The sequence below is a fragment of the Macrotis lagotis genome, chromosome 1 (genome assembly GCF_037893015.1).
Source record: "Macrotis lagotis isolate mMagLag1 chromosome 1, bilby.v1.9.chrom.fasta, whole genome shotgun sequence".
NCBI lineage: Eukaryota > Metazoa > Chordata > Mammalia > Peramelemorphia > Peramelidae > Macrotis > Macrotis lagotis.
In genome coordinates, this window is record NC_133658.1 from 87,172,579 (window position 1) to 87,192,440 (window position 19,862).

General features: G+C 33.6%; 1 protein-coding gene across 1 annotated transcript in view; it reads right to left on the minus strand.

Annotated features, from left to right (window-relative positions):
• Positions 1-19,862, minus strand: part of HNRNPLL (heterogeneous nuclear ribonucleoprotein L like) — a 49,323-nt gene that overhangs the window by 23,025 nt on the left and 6,436 nt on the right. Inside the window, exons 2-3 of the mRNA XM_074204087.1 lie at positions 8,034-8,152; positions 2,262-2,499 (exon numbers count right to left, since the gene is read on the minus strand). Of these exons, the coding sequence (XP_074060188.1) occupies positions 2,262-2,499; positions 8,034-8,152 (357 nt within the window). The remainder of the gene's footprint in view (positions 1-2,261; positions 2,500-8,033; positions 8,153-19,862) is intronic.

Consider the following 19,862-nt stretch of genomic DNA (forward strand, 5'->3'; position numbering starts at 1 on the left):
AGACAACAAAAAAACTATGTATAAACAAGATATATACAAAATGAATTGAAAATATCTCAGAGGAAAGGCATTGATGTTAAGGATGATGAAGAAAGGTTTCTGAGAGAAGGGGGAATTCAACTGCAATCTGAAGGAAACCAGGGAAGCCTGCAACTGGGAAATGGAACATTCAAGTACAAGTTACAGTAAAAAGATCAGTGTCACTAGATGGAAAACAAAATGTGCTGTCTGTGAAGGGTGTGAGGTATCAGAAAGGATTATTTTGTTAGTTGAGTGGTAGATTGGAATAGGGAAAGACTTGAAGCAGAGAGACCAACCAGAAGGCCACTGAAATAGTCCAAATGTGAGATAAAGAAAGCCTATTGCAGAGTAAAAGCAATGCCAGGGAAGAGTCAAGGAGGGATATGTGAAGGTAGAAATGGAAGATTAAGAAAGAAGAAAGGATTGAGAATGATACCTAGGGCTGTGGATCTGGATGACTTGGAAGGATACTGATACTCTCAAGAGTAATAGGTTAGAAAAAGCTTAGGAAGGGGCGGCTAGGTGGCAAAAAGCACCAGCCCTGGAGTTAAGATGCCTGGGTTCAAATCTGGTCTCAGACACTTAATAATTACCTAGCTGTGTGGCCTTGGGCAAGCCACTTAACCCCATTTGCCTTGCAAAAAAAAAAAAGCTTAGGAATTTTTTTTTGGGGGGGGAGTGGAAGTGGAGAGTTGGAAAATGAGTTCAATTTCAAACATATTGAATTTAAGAAGTCTATGGACATCCTGAATGAAATGTTCACTACATAGTTGGAAATGAAAGATCAGAAGTCAGAAGAGAGGTTGTTAGAGCCAACTATTATCTGCAAAGAGATAATAGCTGAATCTATAATAATTCATATTCAATAGTTTTGTTATAATGCAATAGTACATATTTAAAATTTTCAAACATTCTATGTAATTCTATATAATTTCATAAATACTTAAGTCAAGAAATAGTTGCTTGATTAAAAAGTAGCAGAACTCTGTGATTCTCTGGAATTCTCAAGATTCCAAAAGTAGAAATTACAAGCTGACATATAGAAAATAACTAAGTTAAATCAGTCATTCCTCCAACTACCAAACAATTAAATTTCAACTTGCCATTTGGTAGAGGAAAAAAGAAAAAGTGAACCGATATTTAGTTACCCTAGCAGAATCTAGTGTCAAATTAATAATGCTGTGATAGTATAGAACTTGACTAAAGAAATCTCAATGTGAACTACCGTTACTCCTGAGCTTTATACTAACTTACACTTCTCTTACTGAGTATTATTAGCCTAGTCAAAGTCAAGTTTTTCTTTCACTTCCTTGTCTCTAAAAATTTCTTTCTTAATTTAATGCATAAGAGAAGTAGATGGGACACTGTACCAGACAGGGAATGAGGAAGATTCAGTCAAATTTGGTCGTAAATACTTACTAGCTTTGTAAACCTGAGAAAGCTGTCTATCTTAGTTCCCTCATCTATAAAATGACTATAACCCATTATATATAATAAATATACACATATACATACCTCCCAGGAAGACTGTGAGGATAAAATGAGAGAATATTTGTAAAGTACATTGCAAACCCTAAAGTTATATTAATGCTAGACACTAGTATTCTTCATGATATTAATAATGTTGTTCATATTATACTGTCCTTATAAAAACCTTAATTTTATATAAAACCAAAATATGAAAAGCTTATTTCTTAGATTTCAATGAAAATTCAAGTGAAACAGAAGAAAACAAGAAAGATAAAAATTTTAAGTTTTCAATCAAATCAGTTCTCAAATGATTTTAACAGGCTATTTAAACCATTCTCAACAACATGGTGAATTGTGTGGCTGACCTAAGCAAATATTCTGCCTGCTCCACTGTGAAGTTCTTACCTCTTAAAGTAACATCTGAGACAGTCTAACAGCTTTCAAAGCATTCTCTGCCTCATATTTCCTGCCCTTTGAATCTAACAGCTTTCAAAGCATTCTCTGCCTCACATTCCCTGCCCTTTGATTTTCTCCCTTATTCTCAGGAACAGAGCTGACAAAAATGAAGATCAACAGTATTTACCAAATAAGTTATTTTATTTACCTAAGTTGTTCCTACCTACTGAGTGTACATTATTAATATTAATTTATAAAAATATTTTACATCATATTGTATAATCACTTGAGAAGGAAGCTTAAAAATACAAAAGCACAGATCTGTGTGATTTGTGATACTGAAAACAAACACATATATACACAAGCATACGTACCACTGTGATTGGGTAAAGGGGGTTCTGAATGGATAAAAGAAGAACTTTGTTGCCCCCTGAGGGATCATCAGTATTTCCTGGCCGAGTGATCCTTTTACTTGTAGAGTAGTTGAAAAAAGCTTGTTGGCCAGCTATATAAACTGGTTCATCAGCAGCAAAGGTAACACACTCTTTGGCACTATCTATGTTTTCAAATTCCACTAGAGCCTGGCGTTTAAATGGCATCATCATCACATAGCTAGTTTCAAAAAAAGAAAGAAAAGCATGAGTTCATGTGTAGTTTCCAGTCTTTTTTTATAGTCAGAAAAAGTACTAATGGTTTTTCTTCAGTAAAACATTAGATCAGCTTTGATCATCTTCATTCAACATTAATCTACTGTAGAATTACTCACACACATTGAAAATTAAATGCTTATTTAGGCACTTAGTTCTCTTAGTTATCTTGTTCCCAGAAATGTTTCCTGCTACCTCCCTGGATCAGAATATGATCCTATTCACAAGGAATGTACTAACTGGGTGATGGATATAATCAAGATATTCTTCACTACCAGGCAAAGGAGAGAATGCCACTGTCAGACAATAAGGGTAGATAACATCCCTAATTTGTTCAGTCTAAGTGTGATGGAACATTATTATTCTAAGAAATAATTAGAGATGGGATTACAGAAAAGTCTGGAAAGACTGATGCTGAGGGAAATGAGCAGAATCAGAAGAGGACTAACAGCAACACTGGGTGATGGATCAACTAGGATGGACTTTTTTCAGCAGCACAATAATCAAAGACAATTCTAAAGAACTTGCAATGGAAAATACCACCCATATCCAGGAAAAGAAACTGTGGAGTTTAAATGCAGACCAAAGCTTAATATTTTCAATTTTTAAAAGCTGTCTTATATAATAATTATGATTTTTTCTCTAATTTCCCCCCACTTTGATATGATTCTTCTTTCACAACATGATTAATATGGATCTAGGTTTAGCAAGGTTATACATGTATAACCTATATTTTATTGCTTTCTGACAGGGAGGGAAGAAGAGAGAGGAGAAAAATATGAAACTCAAAATCTTACATAAAAAAAAATGACTGTTAAAAACTAAAGTTGCATGAAGTTGGAAAAATAAATTAGGGGCAGCTAGGTGGCGGAGTAGATAGAGCACCAGCCTTGGAATCAGGAGTACCTGAGTTCAAATCTGGCCTCAGACACTTTACCTAGCCGTGTGGCCTTGGGCAAGCAACTTAACCCCATTGCCTTAAAAAAAAAATCTAAAAAATAAAAAATTTTTAAAAAATAAATTAAATATTTTTAAAAATAAATAAATAAATTAGGGGCAGCTAGGTGGTGCAGTGCATAGAGCACCAGCCCTGGAGTCAAGGGGACCTGAGTTCGAACCAGACTTCAGACACCTGTGTGACCTCGGACAAGTCAACCCCATTGCCTAAATAAATAAACAAATAAGTGTGTGTGTGTTTGTGTGTGTGTGTGTGTGTGTGTGTGTGTGTGTGTGTGTGTGTGTAAAATGCAAAGATTTAAACTGGCATGAACAACTTTAAAATTCAAGAGTTTTTTTTAAGAGCAGAAAGAATAATTTCTTTCTTGTCAGGGTATCATAACATTTTTAGAATGTCTTTATTTGTTCCATCTAGTTTAGCCCTTTACTGTATTGGTTTATTCTGTTTACAACAATCTTGAGGGGAGAACTTTAGAATGCTCCAATTGGTGCTCAACAGATACTTCCTGACTGATGTTCAGATGGAAGAATTTGCTGTAATTAGTAATAAACAGATGAATATTTTCCCCCAAATGGCTCCACAAATACCTAACACTGAACAATTGTGTACAATTGGCCCTGGTGGTTTAGCAACCTCATTTCATGAATGTTAAAATCATTCCAATATCAAGCTCAATTTTTGTTTTCAAAGTTTTACATTTAATTCCCACACTTCATTTTTTAACAAATCTTACCATTTCTTGGCTATAAAAACAGCTACAAGAGAGATTCAGATACTAAGATTGAGAAAATTGTGCAAATCTGCCCGCTTTTTTGCATTAGCTTCATGAGAATGTACTATCAACACACTGGCCAACTGATTCCCAGTTAGTTCAATGCCAACACCAAGGTTTGAATTGAAAAAAGATTTTATTAATGCCAGGGCAAGAACTGATAAAAAGGAAATTGTCCTTGCCAAGATTCTAGGAAGGATGTTTCATTCAAGTCTGCTATAACTAGAAATCTGCTTTGATCTAGAGAGCCTCCTCAAAAACAACCCCAGGTGGCTATTTCAACCAGAATAATTCTACCTCCCTAAGCTATACTTTATCTAAATTCCAAAAGATCTAAACTGACATGAACCTCCTGGAACTTATTCCAAATATAAGAAAACTGCCCTCGGCTTTCTTTGGTTTCAACTTAAACCACCACTGCTGAGAAAGAACCATAAAAGTCTTTGGAGAAGAGGCAGAGAAGGGAACAACACTTTTTAAAGTATTCAATTTTCATAAGGTGCTACTATTGTATAATAAAAGGCTCAAGCTAATTCTATTGTGTCACACTTCCTTAAAAGAGGAACCTATTACTACAAGAAATGTTCAGAGCATTCATTAGCTATTATTAATCACATCGACATACTCTGGATGCAGTTACTTCCCAGAAATCTCAAAGCAAGAAAAGCACAAAGTATGTTGAAATTTTTCTACTGAACCTGCCATTTTATGAAGAGCAATGTAAAAAGAGGAATGAATGAGACACAGAAGCAGAAAGTTTGAATTGTACTAAAGACAATCCAAGTTTTATGAACTTAGACAAGTTCCTTACCTTCTTTTCTGAGCTCTTATCTCCTATCTGCAAAAAGGGATAAGAATAGCAGCCATGTGACCAGACTGTCATCAGAATCAAATAAAAATGTATACATAAAGTGTTGTGTGAATCATTATGGACTATTATAAAAATCAAATATTATTTTCAATTTGTTTACATCCCAGATGCCTATAAACTAGAAAATACTGGCTTTGTCAAAAAATAATCTAACTAACTCAACTTGCAATTGATCATATTAAGAATAGTGACAAATAGATATTAAAAAAATGTAATACATAGCTTTGGAATATAGTTTACAGGTACATAGATTCAGAGGAAAAGGGGACCTCTAGAAGACACCTAATCTAATCTCATTTTACAGACTAAGAACCTGAGACATAGGAGGCAAATGTTTTGGCAAAGATTCACTGATCTATAAAAAGCACTTTATCATTCACAAACACTTTCCTCAAAACAATCCTGTGAAGTAGTAAAAAATATTATTGTTCCCATTCTAAAAATAATGAAAATAAGAGTCAATGAGGTTAAATGTTTTGCCCAGGGTTATATGACTACTAAGTTACAAAGCCAGGACTAAAAAATGATTACAGTTCCCTATCTACACTCTTTTCTATTACAATAGGGACTCAGGGAAAGTTAGGGAACATAGGACTGAAAACTAGTTTTATCTAATCAGTAACCTTGAATGAGTCACTTAATTTCCCCGGGACTCACTTTACTTAGACTTGATAGCAACTAAGGTATCCACTTGCCTTTCCCAGTTCATTGGCTCCTCAACTCTCATGATCTGTAAATCTGTGCTGCCCTGGGCACAAACAAATATTATCATATCCTTGAAATCATCATCTAAGCTCTTACAAATCTAATTCTTTATACCTTAACTACCAAATAATCCTTACATGTCAAATTTTTTTTAAAACCCATGACAATTTCTAAAATACATAAAAATCTATATAAATTCCTAATGAGCTCTACAACTTATTAGCTGCATGGCTGGGCAAGTCATGTGACATCTCTGTATTTCAGACTGTTCAGCTATAAAAGGAGAAAACTAGGCAGGATGATTTTCCAAATGAATAATACAGGGATACTAAAAAAATTGCTAAATGTAATTATTGAAGCCATTGTCAGTGATATTTGAAAGATTATGCAGGACTAGAGAGAAATAGAAGGAATAAAAAAAGGACAAATGCCCCAATTTTCAAAAAATGGGAAAAATAGAATCTATAAATTACAACTTTAGTTTAGATTTAAACTTTAAGTTTAGATTTTAACAATTCACTTGAAAAATTTTTTGTGACCATTCTTATGGAAAGATGAAAATGTGAGCCATATGATAGTACAATTAAATGGATTGAGAACTGGTTCAATGACTAGTCTCAAAGTATCATCATAAATGGATTAATGTCAATTTAGTAGTAATTTCCGATGGAACACCCTAGAAATGTTATGTTTGGTCCTATACTGTTTTATATTTCTATCAGTGACTTTGAATAAAGGCATAAATGACATGCTTATTATGTTTGCAGGTGGCAAGTTGGCAAAAATAATCAACAAATTTTAATCAGTCAAAATTAAAAAAAGTCTTGATAGGTTAGATAGAATACTGAGTCTAATTTATTATGAAATTTTAAAAAAAAGATGTAAAAAATTACAGACCTAAAAAATTACAAATGCTGGTGTTACTACAAGAAAACAGGCACATCAATAAACTACTCATGGAGCTATGAATTGATACAATTATTCTGGAAAGCCATTTGGAATTAGCACTCCAAAAAGTTACTAAATTGTACTTATTCTTTGAACCAACAATACCCACTACTAGGACCCCCAAAGACATCAAAGAAAGAACTCATATATACAAAAATATTTGTAGCAGCTTTATTTGTGATGATAAAGAACTAGAAATAAAGGGTGTTTATCAAATGGGGAAAAACTAAACAAATTCTATTCTATGAATGTTACAGAACAAATACTATTATGCAATAAGAAATTATAAAAGGAACAGTTTCATAGAAACTGAGATGATGCATGAATTAATACAGAATGAGGTGAGCAGCCAAGAACAATTTACAAAGTATTCGAAATAATTTTGAAAGACTTCAGAATGCTAATCAATAATAACCTAAGTACTGACATGAAGAATGCTACTACCCACACCTCCTGACAAGAGATGTTGGCCTCAAGTTACAGAAGGAGACAATACACTTTTACGTGGCCTGTGAGGGAATTTGTTTTGCTTGATCATACCAACTTGTTATAAGGCTTTGTTTTTCTTTTCTATTTTTTCATTAAGGGAGAAGCAAATGTAAAGCACGTGAAAAGAGGGAAAAAAAGGCTGAAGAGGTAAAGTATGCAGAAGTAGTAAAGGCACTAGAAACAAAACTTGAACTTCAGTTTTTAGTGGATTTTTAAAAACACAAACATCTTTTCCAAAGTTCAGTTTTCCTTTGCCCCAAAACTAGGAACTAGGAATAAGAGGTGGAAATTGTAAAGATGCAAATTTAATCTCCATTTAAGAAAAGACTTTCTAATAGTGAAAGCTGATGAAGAGTAAATGGCCTGTCCTGGTTTGATTCTCTTTCCACTAGTAGTTCCCATTGGAGGTCTTCAAGAAAAGGTTGGATGACTATTTCAAGGATATTCGATACAGGGGATTCTTGTTTAGTTAAAAGTGAGGCTAGGATGGTCTCTGAGGTCCCTTCAACTTTAAGATCTCATAATTCTTTGGCCTTTCACATCCCTTCCAGCTCTAAATCTAAGCTTGCATATGTTTCATATGTAATATATATACTTACATAAGTTTCAGAGAAAAGGAAAACAAAATGTATACACAAAACCCTACAAGCACTGGTTTAAAGGATTCTAAAACTAAGCTACACTCAAATTTACCATCTAATATGTTTATAGCACCAATATTCCAACTAATTTATTGTTATTATCAATTGTACATACCATATTGTTCCAAATTTTTCAAGAGCCTCCACAAGGTCTGCTTCCACAACTGATTCACACAGTCCTCGAACATGAACAACAGGAGAAACAGAAACTTTATGATGACTTCCACCTGCCTCCTAGCAAGAGAAAAACTTCTGATTATATCTTTAAAAGTTTAAATACTATGCTTTTGTAAATTTAATTTTGCTTTTAAAAACTTAAATCATACTCCCAATTAAAGAATTAGTAAAACTACTTAAGAGTAAATAAATTATTCAGTTAAACACTGAGTTTTTCAAAAGTTCTCAAATAATAAGATTCCATCTCAATGTTAAAGCGAAACAAAATTACTTCAGAATTCAACTCTGCCTACAGAGAATCACAGATACTACTACTTCAAGCATATATCTTGACATAAGGACATTTTGACCGTGGATACTACATCTCAATATCTTAACTTCATTCTATTTCCTTCAAAACCCCAATTCTTTCTTTTGTTTTTGTTTTTGCAAGGTAATGAGGTTAAGCAACTTGCCCAAAGTCACACAACTAGATAATTATTTAATTGTCAGTGGCTACATTAGAACTCAAGTCATCCTGACTCCAAGGTCTGAACTCTATCTACTTCACCACCTAGCTGCCCCTCAAAACCCAAATTCTAAATGCATATAACCTTTAATATCAAAAATCCCATTTTTATCCTAGACAGCACTAACTAATATTTTACCACTCAAGATGATGACATACTTTCAGTTGTTTTTCTCCTATGGTAATAATGGATTTATCATTATCATCAATCAATTAACTAGGGACTAATCTGGTCCCATTACAATTTGGGAATAGCTCACTTAGGGACCAATTTGCATGACAGTCTATAATTAAACATTAATATCTTTCCTGATGAGTATTAAATACTCAAACATGCTAGTCAATGGGAAGGAATCATAAAATCTTTAAGCTATAAATTTTAAAAAAATATTATCTAGTTCAACCTTCTCATTTTATAGATAAGGAAATTAAGATCTAGAAGGGAAAGAAGGAAATGGGAAGGAGTTAAGCATTTATAGGATAAATGATTTGACAGAGGCTACACAAATTTGCAGCATAGGACTAGGCTTTTACTCTCAGTCCAATTCTCTTAAAACCATAGAATGCAGCCTTCTAAATTCTCTTTGGCTGATTCCTCTTTGAAAATATATCCTTCTCCTAAAAGAGATATTATGGATCTTTTGGAGATATTATGGATCTTTTGAACACAAACTAAATATAAATAAGGAGTTTCAAAAATACTGAATGTAAAATAAATTATAGATATTAAAACTGGAAAGAACCCTAGGAGCAATCTCCCCCAACTGGTCATTCTACAGATTGGGAAATTAAGCTTCATATAGGTTTAAAAAAAAAAAAGGCTTAACCAACAATACACAGTCGTTTTTGGACCCATGTCCTTTGATTCTAAACCCAGTATTCTTTCCATATACATGTATCACATACCACATCTCATTTATGAAAAATGTTTTTAAGACAATTCTAATGGAATCCATGAGGGAGAGTGTAAAAAAAAATGATGATACTCAGAAAGATAAAATCTGCTAACTGTGTCTCCAAATACTCCATTATACAAATCTTCTGTTCTAGTCAACCACACATCTGCATCCCTTTCCTTAGCTCACACATACTCTCCCTTAGATGAAACACCCATTTCTTTTCTTTTGGCTTTTTTATGGTCCCATCTTTACCTTCTGCATAATCCCTGTTATTAATCACCCCAATACTCAGTGATCCACCTCTGAACTGATGCAGAACCTGATCTTTCCCATTCATTTGGCCCTTAAAAAAATTCTTGATACCCCAAAATCTCAACATATTATAAATTAGTAGTCTTTAAAAACTACCTGGAACTGGTTTAAAAAAAAATAACATAGGTCTGTGAAACTGAGTAGAAAAGAACTAGAAGCAAAAAATATCCCACTGAATATGTCAAGCATTAGAAAAACACAAATAAACAGCCCTTGTCCTCCAAATCATAAATTCTTTCAGAGGAAATATAAATAAAAAACAAAATACACACAAAGTAAATACAAGGTATTTTCAAGGTAAATACTAGGAAGCGCATCAGAAAAGGCTTCATATAGAACATTTCATTTGAGAAAGGAGACAATCTGTGCAAACACAAGGAAAATGGGAAATATAATGTTACAGTACTGAAACCAGTATTGCTGGATTAGACTGTGGGAAAAATAATGAGTAATAAGACTAAAAATATAGGCTAAAGGCAGATTATGAAAGGTTCTAAATGCCAAACTGAATATTTTATCTTAGATGCAACAATCAGTAGACCTCCAAAATCTAGCAAGGAAATGGCATATTCAGATATATGTGTTAGAAATATCAATCACTTTATAGCAGGTGTGTGAAGAATGTACTAGAGAAGTGAGAAAGTGGAGGAAGGGATCAATTCAAAGTTTATAATAATCCGAGAAATTGTTAATAAAAGTTTGAATTAGGGTGATATGCAAGGAAAGAGAATAGATTTAAGTAGAATCAAGAAATCTTAGGCTCACATTTCAATATTATTGCCTTATTTTTACTTATTAATCATTGTTAATAAATTGATAAGTCTTATATAATAGAATGATATGTGCTATATTCATAAATAATATGGAATAGATACAAATATAATCCCAACATCTCCTTCCCCAGTGATTGAACAGTAACAGACTATGAAAAAACAATTGTCAACTATCAATGACCACATTAAATAACTAATAAAAATGCAAATTACAACAACTGAAGTTTCAGTTCATAGCAAACAAACTGGCAAAGATGATTAAATATTAATAATCAATACAGGCATGGTTATGGAAAGACAAGAACACTGAAGTGTTGGTAAAGTTATAAATTGTTTCAACTGTTTTGGAAAACAATTAGGAATTACTTTTTTTAAAAATCACTAAACTGTACTCCAAGCCCTTTGACCTCTAGGACAAGAGAAGTATAAATAGTAAAATATTCATTTTAATCATCTTCTATAGGTATTTTGCTATCTCTGTTCTACTGTCTCCTTTTCCTCACTCAGAACATCATACTCTAGATTCAAATTTGTAGACCATGCCCCAGAATGAATCCACTCAACTGAGTTTAGTGATTTGGGTTGGTTAGTGAGTGAGTGTCAATTTACAAACTGTACCTCACTCAGGCCAAGTGTCACATACCATCCAGCCATCTACCCTCACTCCAAATCAGATGCCTGACTGCATTAATAAACTAATGTTATTTAATTAATCCTATGAACTTAGGACTGTTGGCAGTATGAGCCTACATAAGGAATATAAAAACATGGTCACATTTTAACTTCACATGTATAATGGGTAATGTATTTCAAGCTTTCTCAATGGGGGCGGGGGGGTGGGGCTAGAAAAAGAGAAAATTTGGAACTGAAATTTTTTTTTAACCAGACCTGATCATACTAAGAATTTACTGTCTAGTTAAAGAAATGAGACTAACAAGCCAAGTGTTTTATTAACTGACTGTTCTGTGATGTTCTATGAAGGAAGCACACGCACACTGGAGTACAAGCCGGTAAGCATTTATTAGACACTGATTATATGTCAAGCGTTGTGGCTAAATATAAACAACGTAATACAAGATAATTGGGGAGGAGGGGAGCAAGAAGAGCCTCAACCAGCAGGTGTGATCCAAAAAAAACATCCTTTAGAAGGCAGCTGGCAGGGGTTTTATAGGAAGATACATCAGAAAACTAAGTAGTGACTTAATAGAGTTTTAAGGTAGCAAAAAAAATTTTTTTTTGAAAACGAAGTCAACTAAAGAGTGGATAAATTACAACAGAGAAATGTCAAGTATTATTATTGTATCATAAGCAATATAAAAATTTCAGAAAAACATTAAAAGATTTATATTAACTATTACAGAGTGAAGCAAAACTTGGGAAATCTATATACATATATATGACTGCAAAACAAATGAAAACACTAAATAGTCAAATTGAGTAATTGCAATTAACTAAACTAGTTTAAGAGAACATTTAATAATAAAGCCCACTTTCCCCCCCTCTCAGTGGAGAGGAAATAACTTTTAGGAGGAGATAGGAAGGGAGTTTTGCTGTCTTGTATAACCACTCTAGCAAAGACTAAGGAATCGATCAATCAATAAACAAATCAATTTGACTATTTAGTGTCTTCATTTGTTATTGCAGTCATATATATTTGCATGTATACCAAATTTTGCTTCACTCTGAAATAGTTACTACAAATCTTTTAGTGTTTTTCTGATTTTCTTATATTCCTTATGATACAATAATAAATCTTGACATTTCTCTGTTGTAGTTTATCCACTCTTCAGTTGACTTTGTTTCCATTTTTTTTTGGGGGGGGCTACCATAAACCTCTATCAAGTTATTACTAAGTGCTGGAAATACAAAAAGAAACAAAAGACAGTCCCTGTTCCCAAGGAGTTGACAATCTAATGGGGAGAAAAAATTCAAAAACAAGTCTACCCAAAGCAAGCTACAGACAGGATAAAAAGGAGATAGTTAACAAGAGAAGACATAGGAATTAGGAGGGTTGGGAAGGCTTCCTGTTGGGACTTAAAGGAATCTAGGGAGGGTCGGCAATTGGAATGGAGGAGAAAAAGCATTCCAGGCACAGAAGAAATCAAAGAAAATGCCCAGAGCTGAAGAATGGAAGGCTGGGAGGTCAGTGTCACTGGATCTAAGAGGACAGAAAGGAGACGCCCCCCCCCCCCCCAGAACTAGAGGGGAGGAGGAGAGAGATGTTAATAAAAAAAACTGGAAAAGTAGGAGGTAGTATTCAAGAGCTTTGAATGCTAAATAGAGGCATTAGAAAGCCACTGGCGGAATGGTTGACATGATCCAAACTGCCTTTTAGGAAAATCACTTTACTAGCTGAATCTAGGATGGGAAGAAAGAAGGGAAATACTTGGAACAAGCTGATCTCTCAGTTGACATGGCAATAACACAGGGATAGTTAGGGTGATGAGGATCTGAACTAGTGTGGAGAGAACCAGAGATGAGAAATGATACAACAGTTTGGATTGGGGGAGGGGGCTGAGAGAGATGAATCCAGGATGATTCCTAGGTCATAAGTCTGAGGTACTGGAGATTTTGAATATATTGAGTTTAAGATTTCTACTGGATAGATTAGCAGAGTTGGAGCAGGAAAGGTAGATTTGAAAATCATCAACATAGAGATGGCAATTAAATTCATGAGAGTTGATAAAATCACCAAGTGAAGTAGTTAGTATAGAAGAAGAGAGGAGCATCCAAGACACAACTCCCAAGGGGCATGTATAGTTAAGAGAGTGTGTTCTGAATGGAGGAATATATAGCAAAAGACACAAAGATGAACAGTCAGATATATGAGGAGAACCAGGAGAGAATGATACCCCAAAAACTTAGAGAGAAAAAAACATCAAGGAGAGAGTGATGAATTGTGTCAAAGGCTGCAGAAATCAAGGAGAATGAGTATTGAGATAAGACCAATGGTTGTGACAACTAAGATTATTAGTAACTCTAGAGAGCAGTTCAGGTGGAATGACAAGTTGGAAAGTCAGATTTCAAGGAGTTAAGAAGAGAGAAAGTAGAGGCATGGGGCAGTTAGGTGGCGCAATGGATAGAGCACCAGCCCTGGAGTCAGGAGTACCTGAGTTCAAATCCCAGCCCAGACAATTAATAATTACCTAGCTGTGTGGCCTTGGGCAAGTCACTTTAATTCTATTTGCCTTGCAAAAATCTTAAAAAAAAAAAGCTTTCATAAGACTAAACAAAATAGGGGTAGCTAGGTGGCGCAGGGCATAAAGCCCCGGCCCTGGAGTCAGGAGTACCTGGGTTCAAATCCAGTCTCAAACACTTATAATTACCCAGCTATGTGGCCTTGGGCAAGCCACTTAACCCCATTTGCCTTGCAAAAAAAAAAAAGACTAAACAAAAATGAAATCGAAATTTAACCAAGAAGCAAATGGTCAAATGATTTAAGGTAGAATAATTTTTTGAAAGAATAAAAAGTCTAGTATTATTACAATCAAACAATAACCATCAATATTTTTGGAACCAGTTAAAAATATGAAAAGTGATCAGTGGAATAAATAAGGTAAGCAAGACCCAGAAGTTTAATTAATTAATTAATTAATTGTCTAGTGTCTGGGGGCAGCTAGGTGGCATAGTGGATAAAGCACCGGCCCTGGAGTCAGGAGTACCTGAGTTCAAATCTGGCCTCAGACACTTAATAATTACCTAGCTGTGTGGCCTTGGGCAAGCCACTTAATCCCATTGCCTTCCAAAAAAAAAAAAAGAAAGAAAGGAACCTAAAATAAATACATACATACATAAATAAATAAATGAAGATTGTCTAGTGTCTGATAAACCTCTATGTCCGTTACTTTTCTCCAATTTGAGGTAAAGACTTCTCATTTCAAAAGAACTGATAGGGAAAAGGGAAAACAATTATGATAGAAATGGTAAAAATTAATTTCTTACAGCAGAGACCTCAACAAGTTCCAAATGGATTTATGATCTAATTTAAAAGGTCATGCTATTAAAAATTAGTACATGTCAACAACAGTAAGAGAGGAATGGAAAAAGATATCCTTTACAACTATGGGTGGAGAAAGAATTCATAACTAAACAAAGAGTAAGAGCAATCACAGATGATTAAATTGAAAAGATTTTATACAAACAAAATCATTCAAAAAGAAAAACAAACTTCATAACAAGTAGACATATTCAACAGTTTGAGATAGGAGATACTAAATTCATTGGTGGAAGTATAGACTACATGAATATTTATTGGGATTTTATGGAGAGCATTCTGAACAGGTACGGATTAGGATAGATGATCTCTATGGTTTAACTTAGATTCTGTGATTAATAATAATAAAAGTTCCAAATTAAATGGATCTGAACTAGTGTGGACTAGTGGAATTAAAAAAGAAGTTACTGGGTAAACAATTCCTATAGTAAATATCTCTGATAAAGGTCTATTTACCTAAGCTATCTAGGAAATTCGTTGAAATATTTAAGAACAAGTCATTTCCCAATAGAAAAGTGGTTAAAGATATGAACAATCAATTTTTAAGAAGACTTTTATAAAAATATAAAATTTATAAAACAATTATATGTGCATACTCTTTGATCCAGCAATACCACTACTGGGTCTATACCCTGAAGAGATGATGAAAAAGGGTAAAAACATCACTTGTACAAAAATATTTATAGCAGCCCTGTTTGTGGTGGCAAAAAATTGGAAATCAAGTGAATGCCCTTCAATTGGGGAATGGTTTAACAAACTGGTATATGTATGTCATGGAACACTATTTTACTATTAGAAACCAGGAGGGATAGGAATTCAGGGAAGCCTGGAGGGATTTGCATGAATTGATGCTGAGTGAGATGAGCAGAACCAGAAAAACGCTGTACACCCTAACAGCAACATGGGGGTGATGATCAACCTTGATGGACTTGCTCATTCCACCAGTGCAACAACCAGAGACAATACTGAGATATCTGCAATAGAGAATACCATCTGTATCCAGAGAAAGAATTATAGACTTTGAACAAAGACCAAAGACTATTACCTTCAAAGCAGAAAAACAAAAAACCATTATCTTATTATGTAATTTTACTATCTCATACTTTATTTTTCTTCCTTAAGGATATGCTTTCTCTGTCATCACATTCAACTTAGATCAATGTATAACATGAAAACAATGTAAGGACTAACAGAATGCCTTCTATGGGGGGTGGGGGGGAGGGAAGCAAGAATGGAGGAAAAATTGTAAAACTCAAATAAAATCTTTCTAAAAAGAATTAATTATAAATCATCATAACCACATGAAGAGATAGGAATGGGTATTTCACTGGTAAAGGGAACTCTTAAGTGAGGAATACTCCCTCTTTCAACATAGTCGGCATCTTCTCAATACTACTTTGAAAGTACTCTCCAGCATTACAAGGTTAAGTGCTTTGCCTAGGGTCACAGTATATTTCATAAGTAGAATTTGATTCCCGATCAACCTGGCTTAGAAGCCAGCTTTCTGTATGGAAAACAACAAGAAAGAAACCATTTAAATCATTATTAACAAGAAAAATACAAATTAAAACAACTATGAAATTTCATTTCGTGCCTATAAGCTGGAGAAGTGGAGAAAAAAATGGCAAACAACCAATGGAGGAGCTGTTGGAGGACAAGTATGTGAATGCACTGTTGGAGAAATATTATCTGTCCAAACATTCTGGAAAACTATTTAGAATTATACTCCCAGGGGCGGCTAGGTGGCATAGTGGATAAAGCACCAGCCTTGGAGTCAGGAGTACCTGGGTTCAAATCCGGTCTCAGACACTTAATAATTACCTAGCTCTGTGGCCTTGGGCAAGCTACTTAACCCCATTTGCCTTGCAAAAACCTAAAAAAAAAAAAAAAAATTATACCCCCAAAGTCATTAACTACATGCATCCTTTGACTCAACAACATGGCATAAACTGCAAAAAGGTTAAAGAAAACAGAAAAAAACCAAGTTCACAAAAACATTTATAGCAGCACTTTTTGGAGGTGGGGAAAAAATTGGAAACAATGTGAATGCTCATCACTTGGGGAATGACTAAATAAATTATGATGATATATGAATATAATAGAATATTATTGAACCTTTAAAAAAAAGAGATCAAAAATTCCAAGACATTTGGGAAGAGGAATGAAGTAATAAAGGGTAAAGTAAGCAGAACCAAGAGAATAACTTACAAGATGACCACAATAATGTAAAGGAAAATACTGAGTGACATTCAGAACCCTTACAGTGAATAACCATTAAATTAAAAATAATAGTAATTGGAGGTCACGTCCTACCTTTTGGTACTGTGGGTTGACTAGATGAGGACAGTGATTCATATTATTTTTGAACATAAGACAACACGCAAATTTTTGTTTGACTATAAATGTTTATTTCTTATAAAAGATAGGTCTAATAAGAGGAAAGTCTGAGAAATTACATTTTGAGTTGGGTTTTTTTTAAAAACTTCTATAAAATTTTTTTTAATGGGGTCTATCTAAAAAGTGACATCTAAGAATCTGAGAACATGGGAGAGAAATCTCCCCCCACCCAGCTTCTGTAGTTTTATTTTTTTAATTATTTGAGGATAGAAACAGCAAAGGGCACTTGAACTTTTATTATTATCACAGAATCTAAATTAAACCACAGAACCTTAGAGATCATCTATCCTAATCCACACCTGTTCCAGAATGCTCTCCATAAAATCCCAATAAATAATTCATGTAGTCTATACTTCCACCAATGAACCTACCTCCTATCTCAAACTCTTGAATAGCTCTACTTGTTATTAAGTTTGTTTTTCTTTTTTTCCTTAAGTCCAGAATAACTGGACTTTCAACTTCCAACCACTGTTGTTTCTAGCTCTAAACTAGAGTCAATGGCAAAACCATTGCCAAGAAAAACCCCAAATGAGGTTACAAAGAGTTGAATACAACTGAACAATTGAAAGGCAAGAACAGTCTCTTTTTCTAAATCTATGACTCCACAATCTACTAACCTTTCAACTCAATTTGGCAAAATTAAATCTCTATATAGTTATTTTAAGAGAATCAATAGCCTCCTGTGCCAAAAGAAGAGGAAAGATCCAGAATAAAAATTATATCAAATTTTAACTGAATCAACTACTTCAAATCCTTAAAAAGTCAGTCAAGGCAACATTTTATAAAATTTTAAATTATAGACTTTAAAACTCAAGTCTTTTCTAAATAATTGGTGTTTTTTTTCTTAGACTTTCTTAACTTCATGCTGATTAATAGCTCTTATAATTAAAAAGAGAAGTTATTTATTACAAAACCTTAAGTCATACCCATCTTTTCTCACTACAATTTGTCTAAACCTTGCTATACACAAAGTAGAAATCGAATGTATAAATGAGAATTTTTGACTAAGAACATTAATAATATACTCATTATAAGCACAACAAACTCTACATGTTTGAAATCAAATACAAAGGGTCAAAATATTTTACAAATGCAGAGCTTCATAATACAAAGCATGGAGTATACCCTGATACCAAGTCTAGCATGCTACCTCTTCTACCACAAAGTTGTATATAGTATGTTACCTAGAATGGGTTATGTGTAAGAAGTATAAAAGACATATTCAAGGAATGTATATGAAATAACTCCAACATAAGATGGAAATCCCCTATGAAGGATTTAGGGGAGGACATGGGCAAGAATTAACACAAGCTAATATTGCCTGTGTGCATTATTCATACATACATACATAAATATAACATATATATAGAAATATACTTATATATATGCAAAAGGAAATGGCAACCATTCCAGTATCTTTGCAAAAGAAAAAAAAACAAGCCCAAATGGGGGTCCCAAAGAGTCGAACAGAACTGAAAACACCAAACAAAACATACACATGTGAATATATGTGTATATATAATATATATATATATAAATATAAGAGTGCATGTATGTAAATGAAGGTATATGTGAATAATATTTCTATACATACACACGGAGGGAAAAAATTTTTCAACAAGTTGCTTTCCTAATATCTGAAGCTTACTTCTAAATGCCATTATGTTTTAAAAAATAGTATTTTCCACATCTTGACAAATAAAACTAAAACAGATATCACAAACTTTTACATAAAAAGTCCCCAATTTTTCCTTACTTTGTATCATAAACAGATAAGCCAATTCCAGTTCCTTATCCAAATCCATTTTAACCAGTCAGCTAAAACAAAGTTCATATTATCAATGTTAATCCTTGAAAGAATAAGATGTTGTTTTTTAAAAATAAGATTATAGCAGAAGTATAAAAAAGCAGTCTTTAAATTTTAAATATAATAAAATTTACTACAAAATAATTTGAAAATAAAACTGAAGATTTAATTTTAGAAAATTAGTCTACTATCTCCTATTACCTGACCAAGTCATACTTAAAATATTATTGCTGAAAATTTTTAGTGACACTAACACTATAATTTTCAGTATCCCATAGGAAACATAATTTTAGAGCAAAATAAATCCTCTCACAAAGAAATGGATTCCAGAACCAATTAAAGGTATAACAAAAACCTGATCTTTAATCTGGAATTTCTTGTTTAATAGGATAAGCTAGGACCATGGTTATTCCATTAAAAACTATTTCTAGAAAAGGGAAAGTTGACAACTTACCTAGGTTGATTAAATAAAAGCTGACAGAAGAATACTAGAAATGCCATTTTCTGTCAAGCCCATGATCCATCAAACCAGTATTTTCTGACATATGAATGTAAGAATGCTTTTGTATGAGGGAATGGGATCCTCTCTAATATCAACTTGCTAAGTTAAGAAGCTTCCTAATAAGAAGTTCCTAATATCTCAGCTTCCCTTAACAACCTGCTGTGAGTCTATTCTTCATTTCTCTCAACTTGGAGAGTATTTTTTCACTTCTAACAATCCTATTTAAGGACCAAATTCCAGAAGTCGACCACCTGCTGTATAAAACTTCCTCTGACATATTCCCACAGAACTGATTATAATCCACACATAGTATCTCATCTACAGTAATTTTCAGAATCTTCCCATAAATTCTCCATAGGGGAATCTACTCAAAAATACTGGAGTCTTTTCAGATACATTTCCTAGATATCTTTTACATTACTTCTAAAACACAAATAATCACTAACAATATGCTATAGAACTATGATGTAATAGTTTAATGTGAAGTCAGAAAGACCTAGACTTCACATCTCTGATACTAACTACAGATCAGTCAATCAACTGTCAATCAAGTTCCTTATCCATAAAAAAACTAT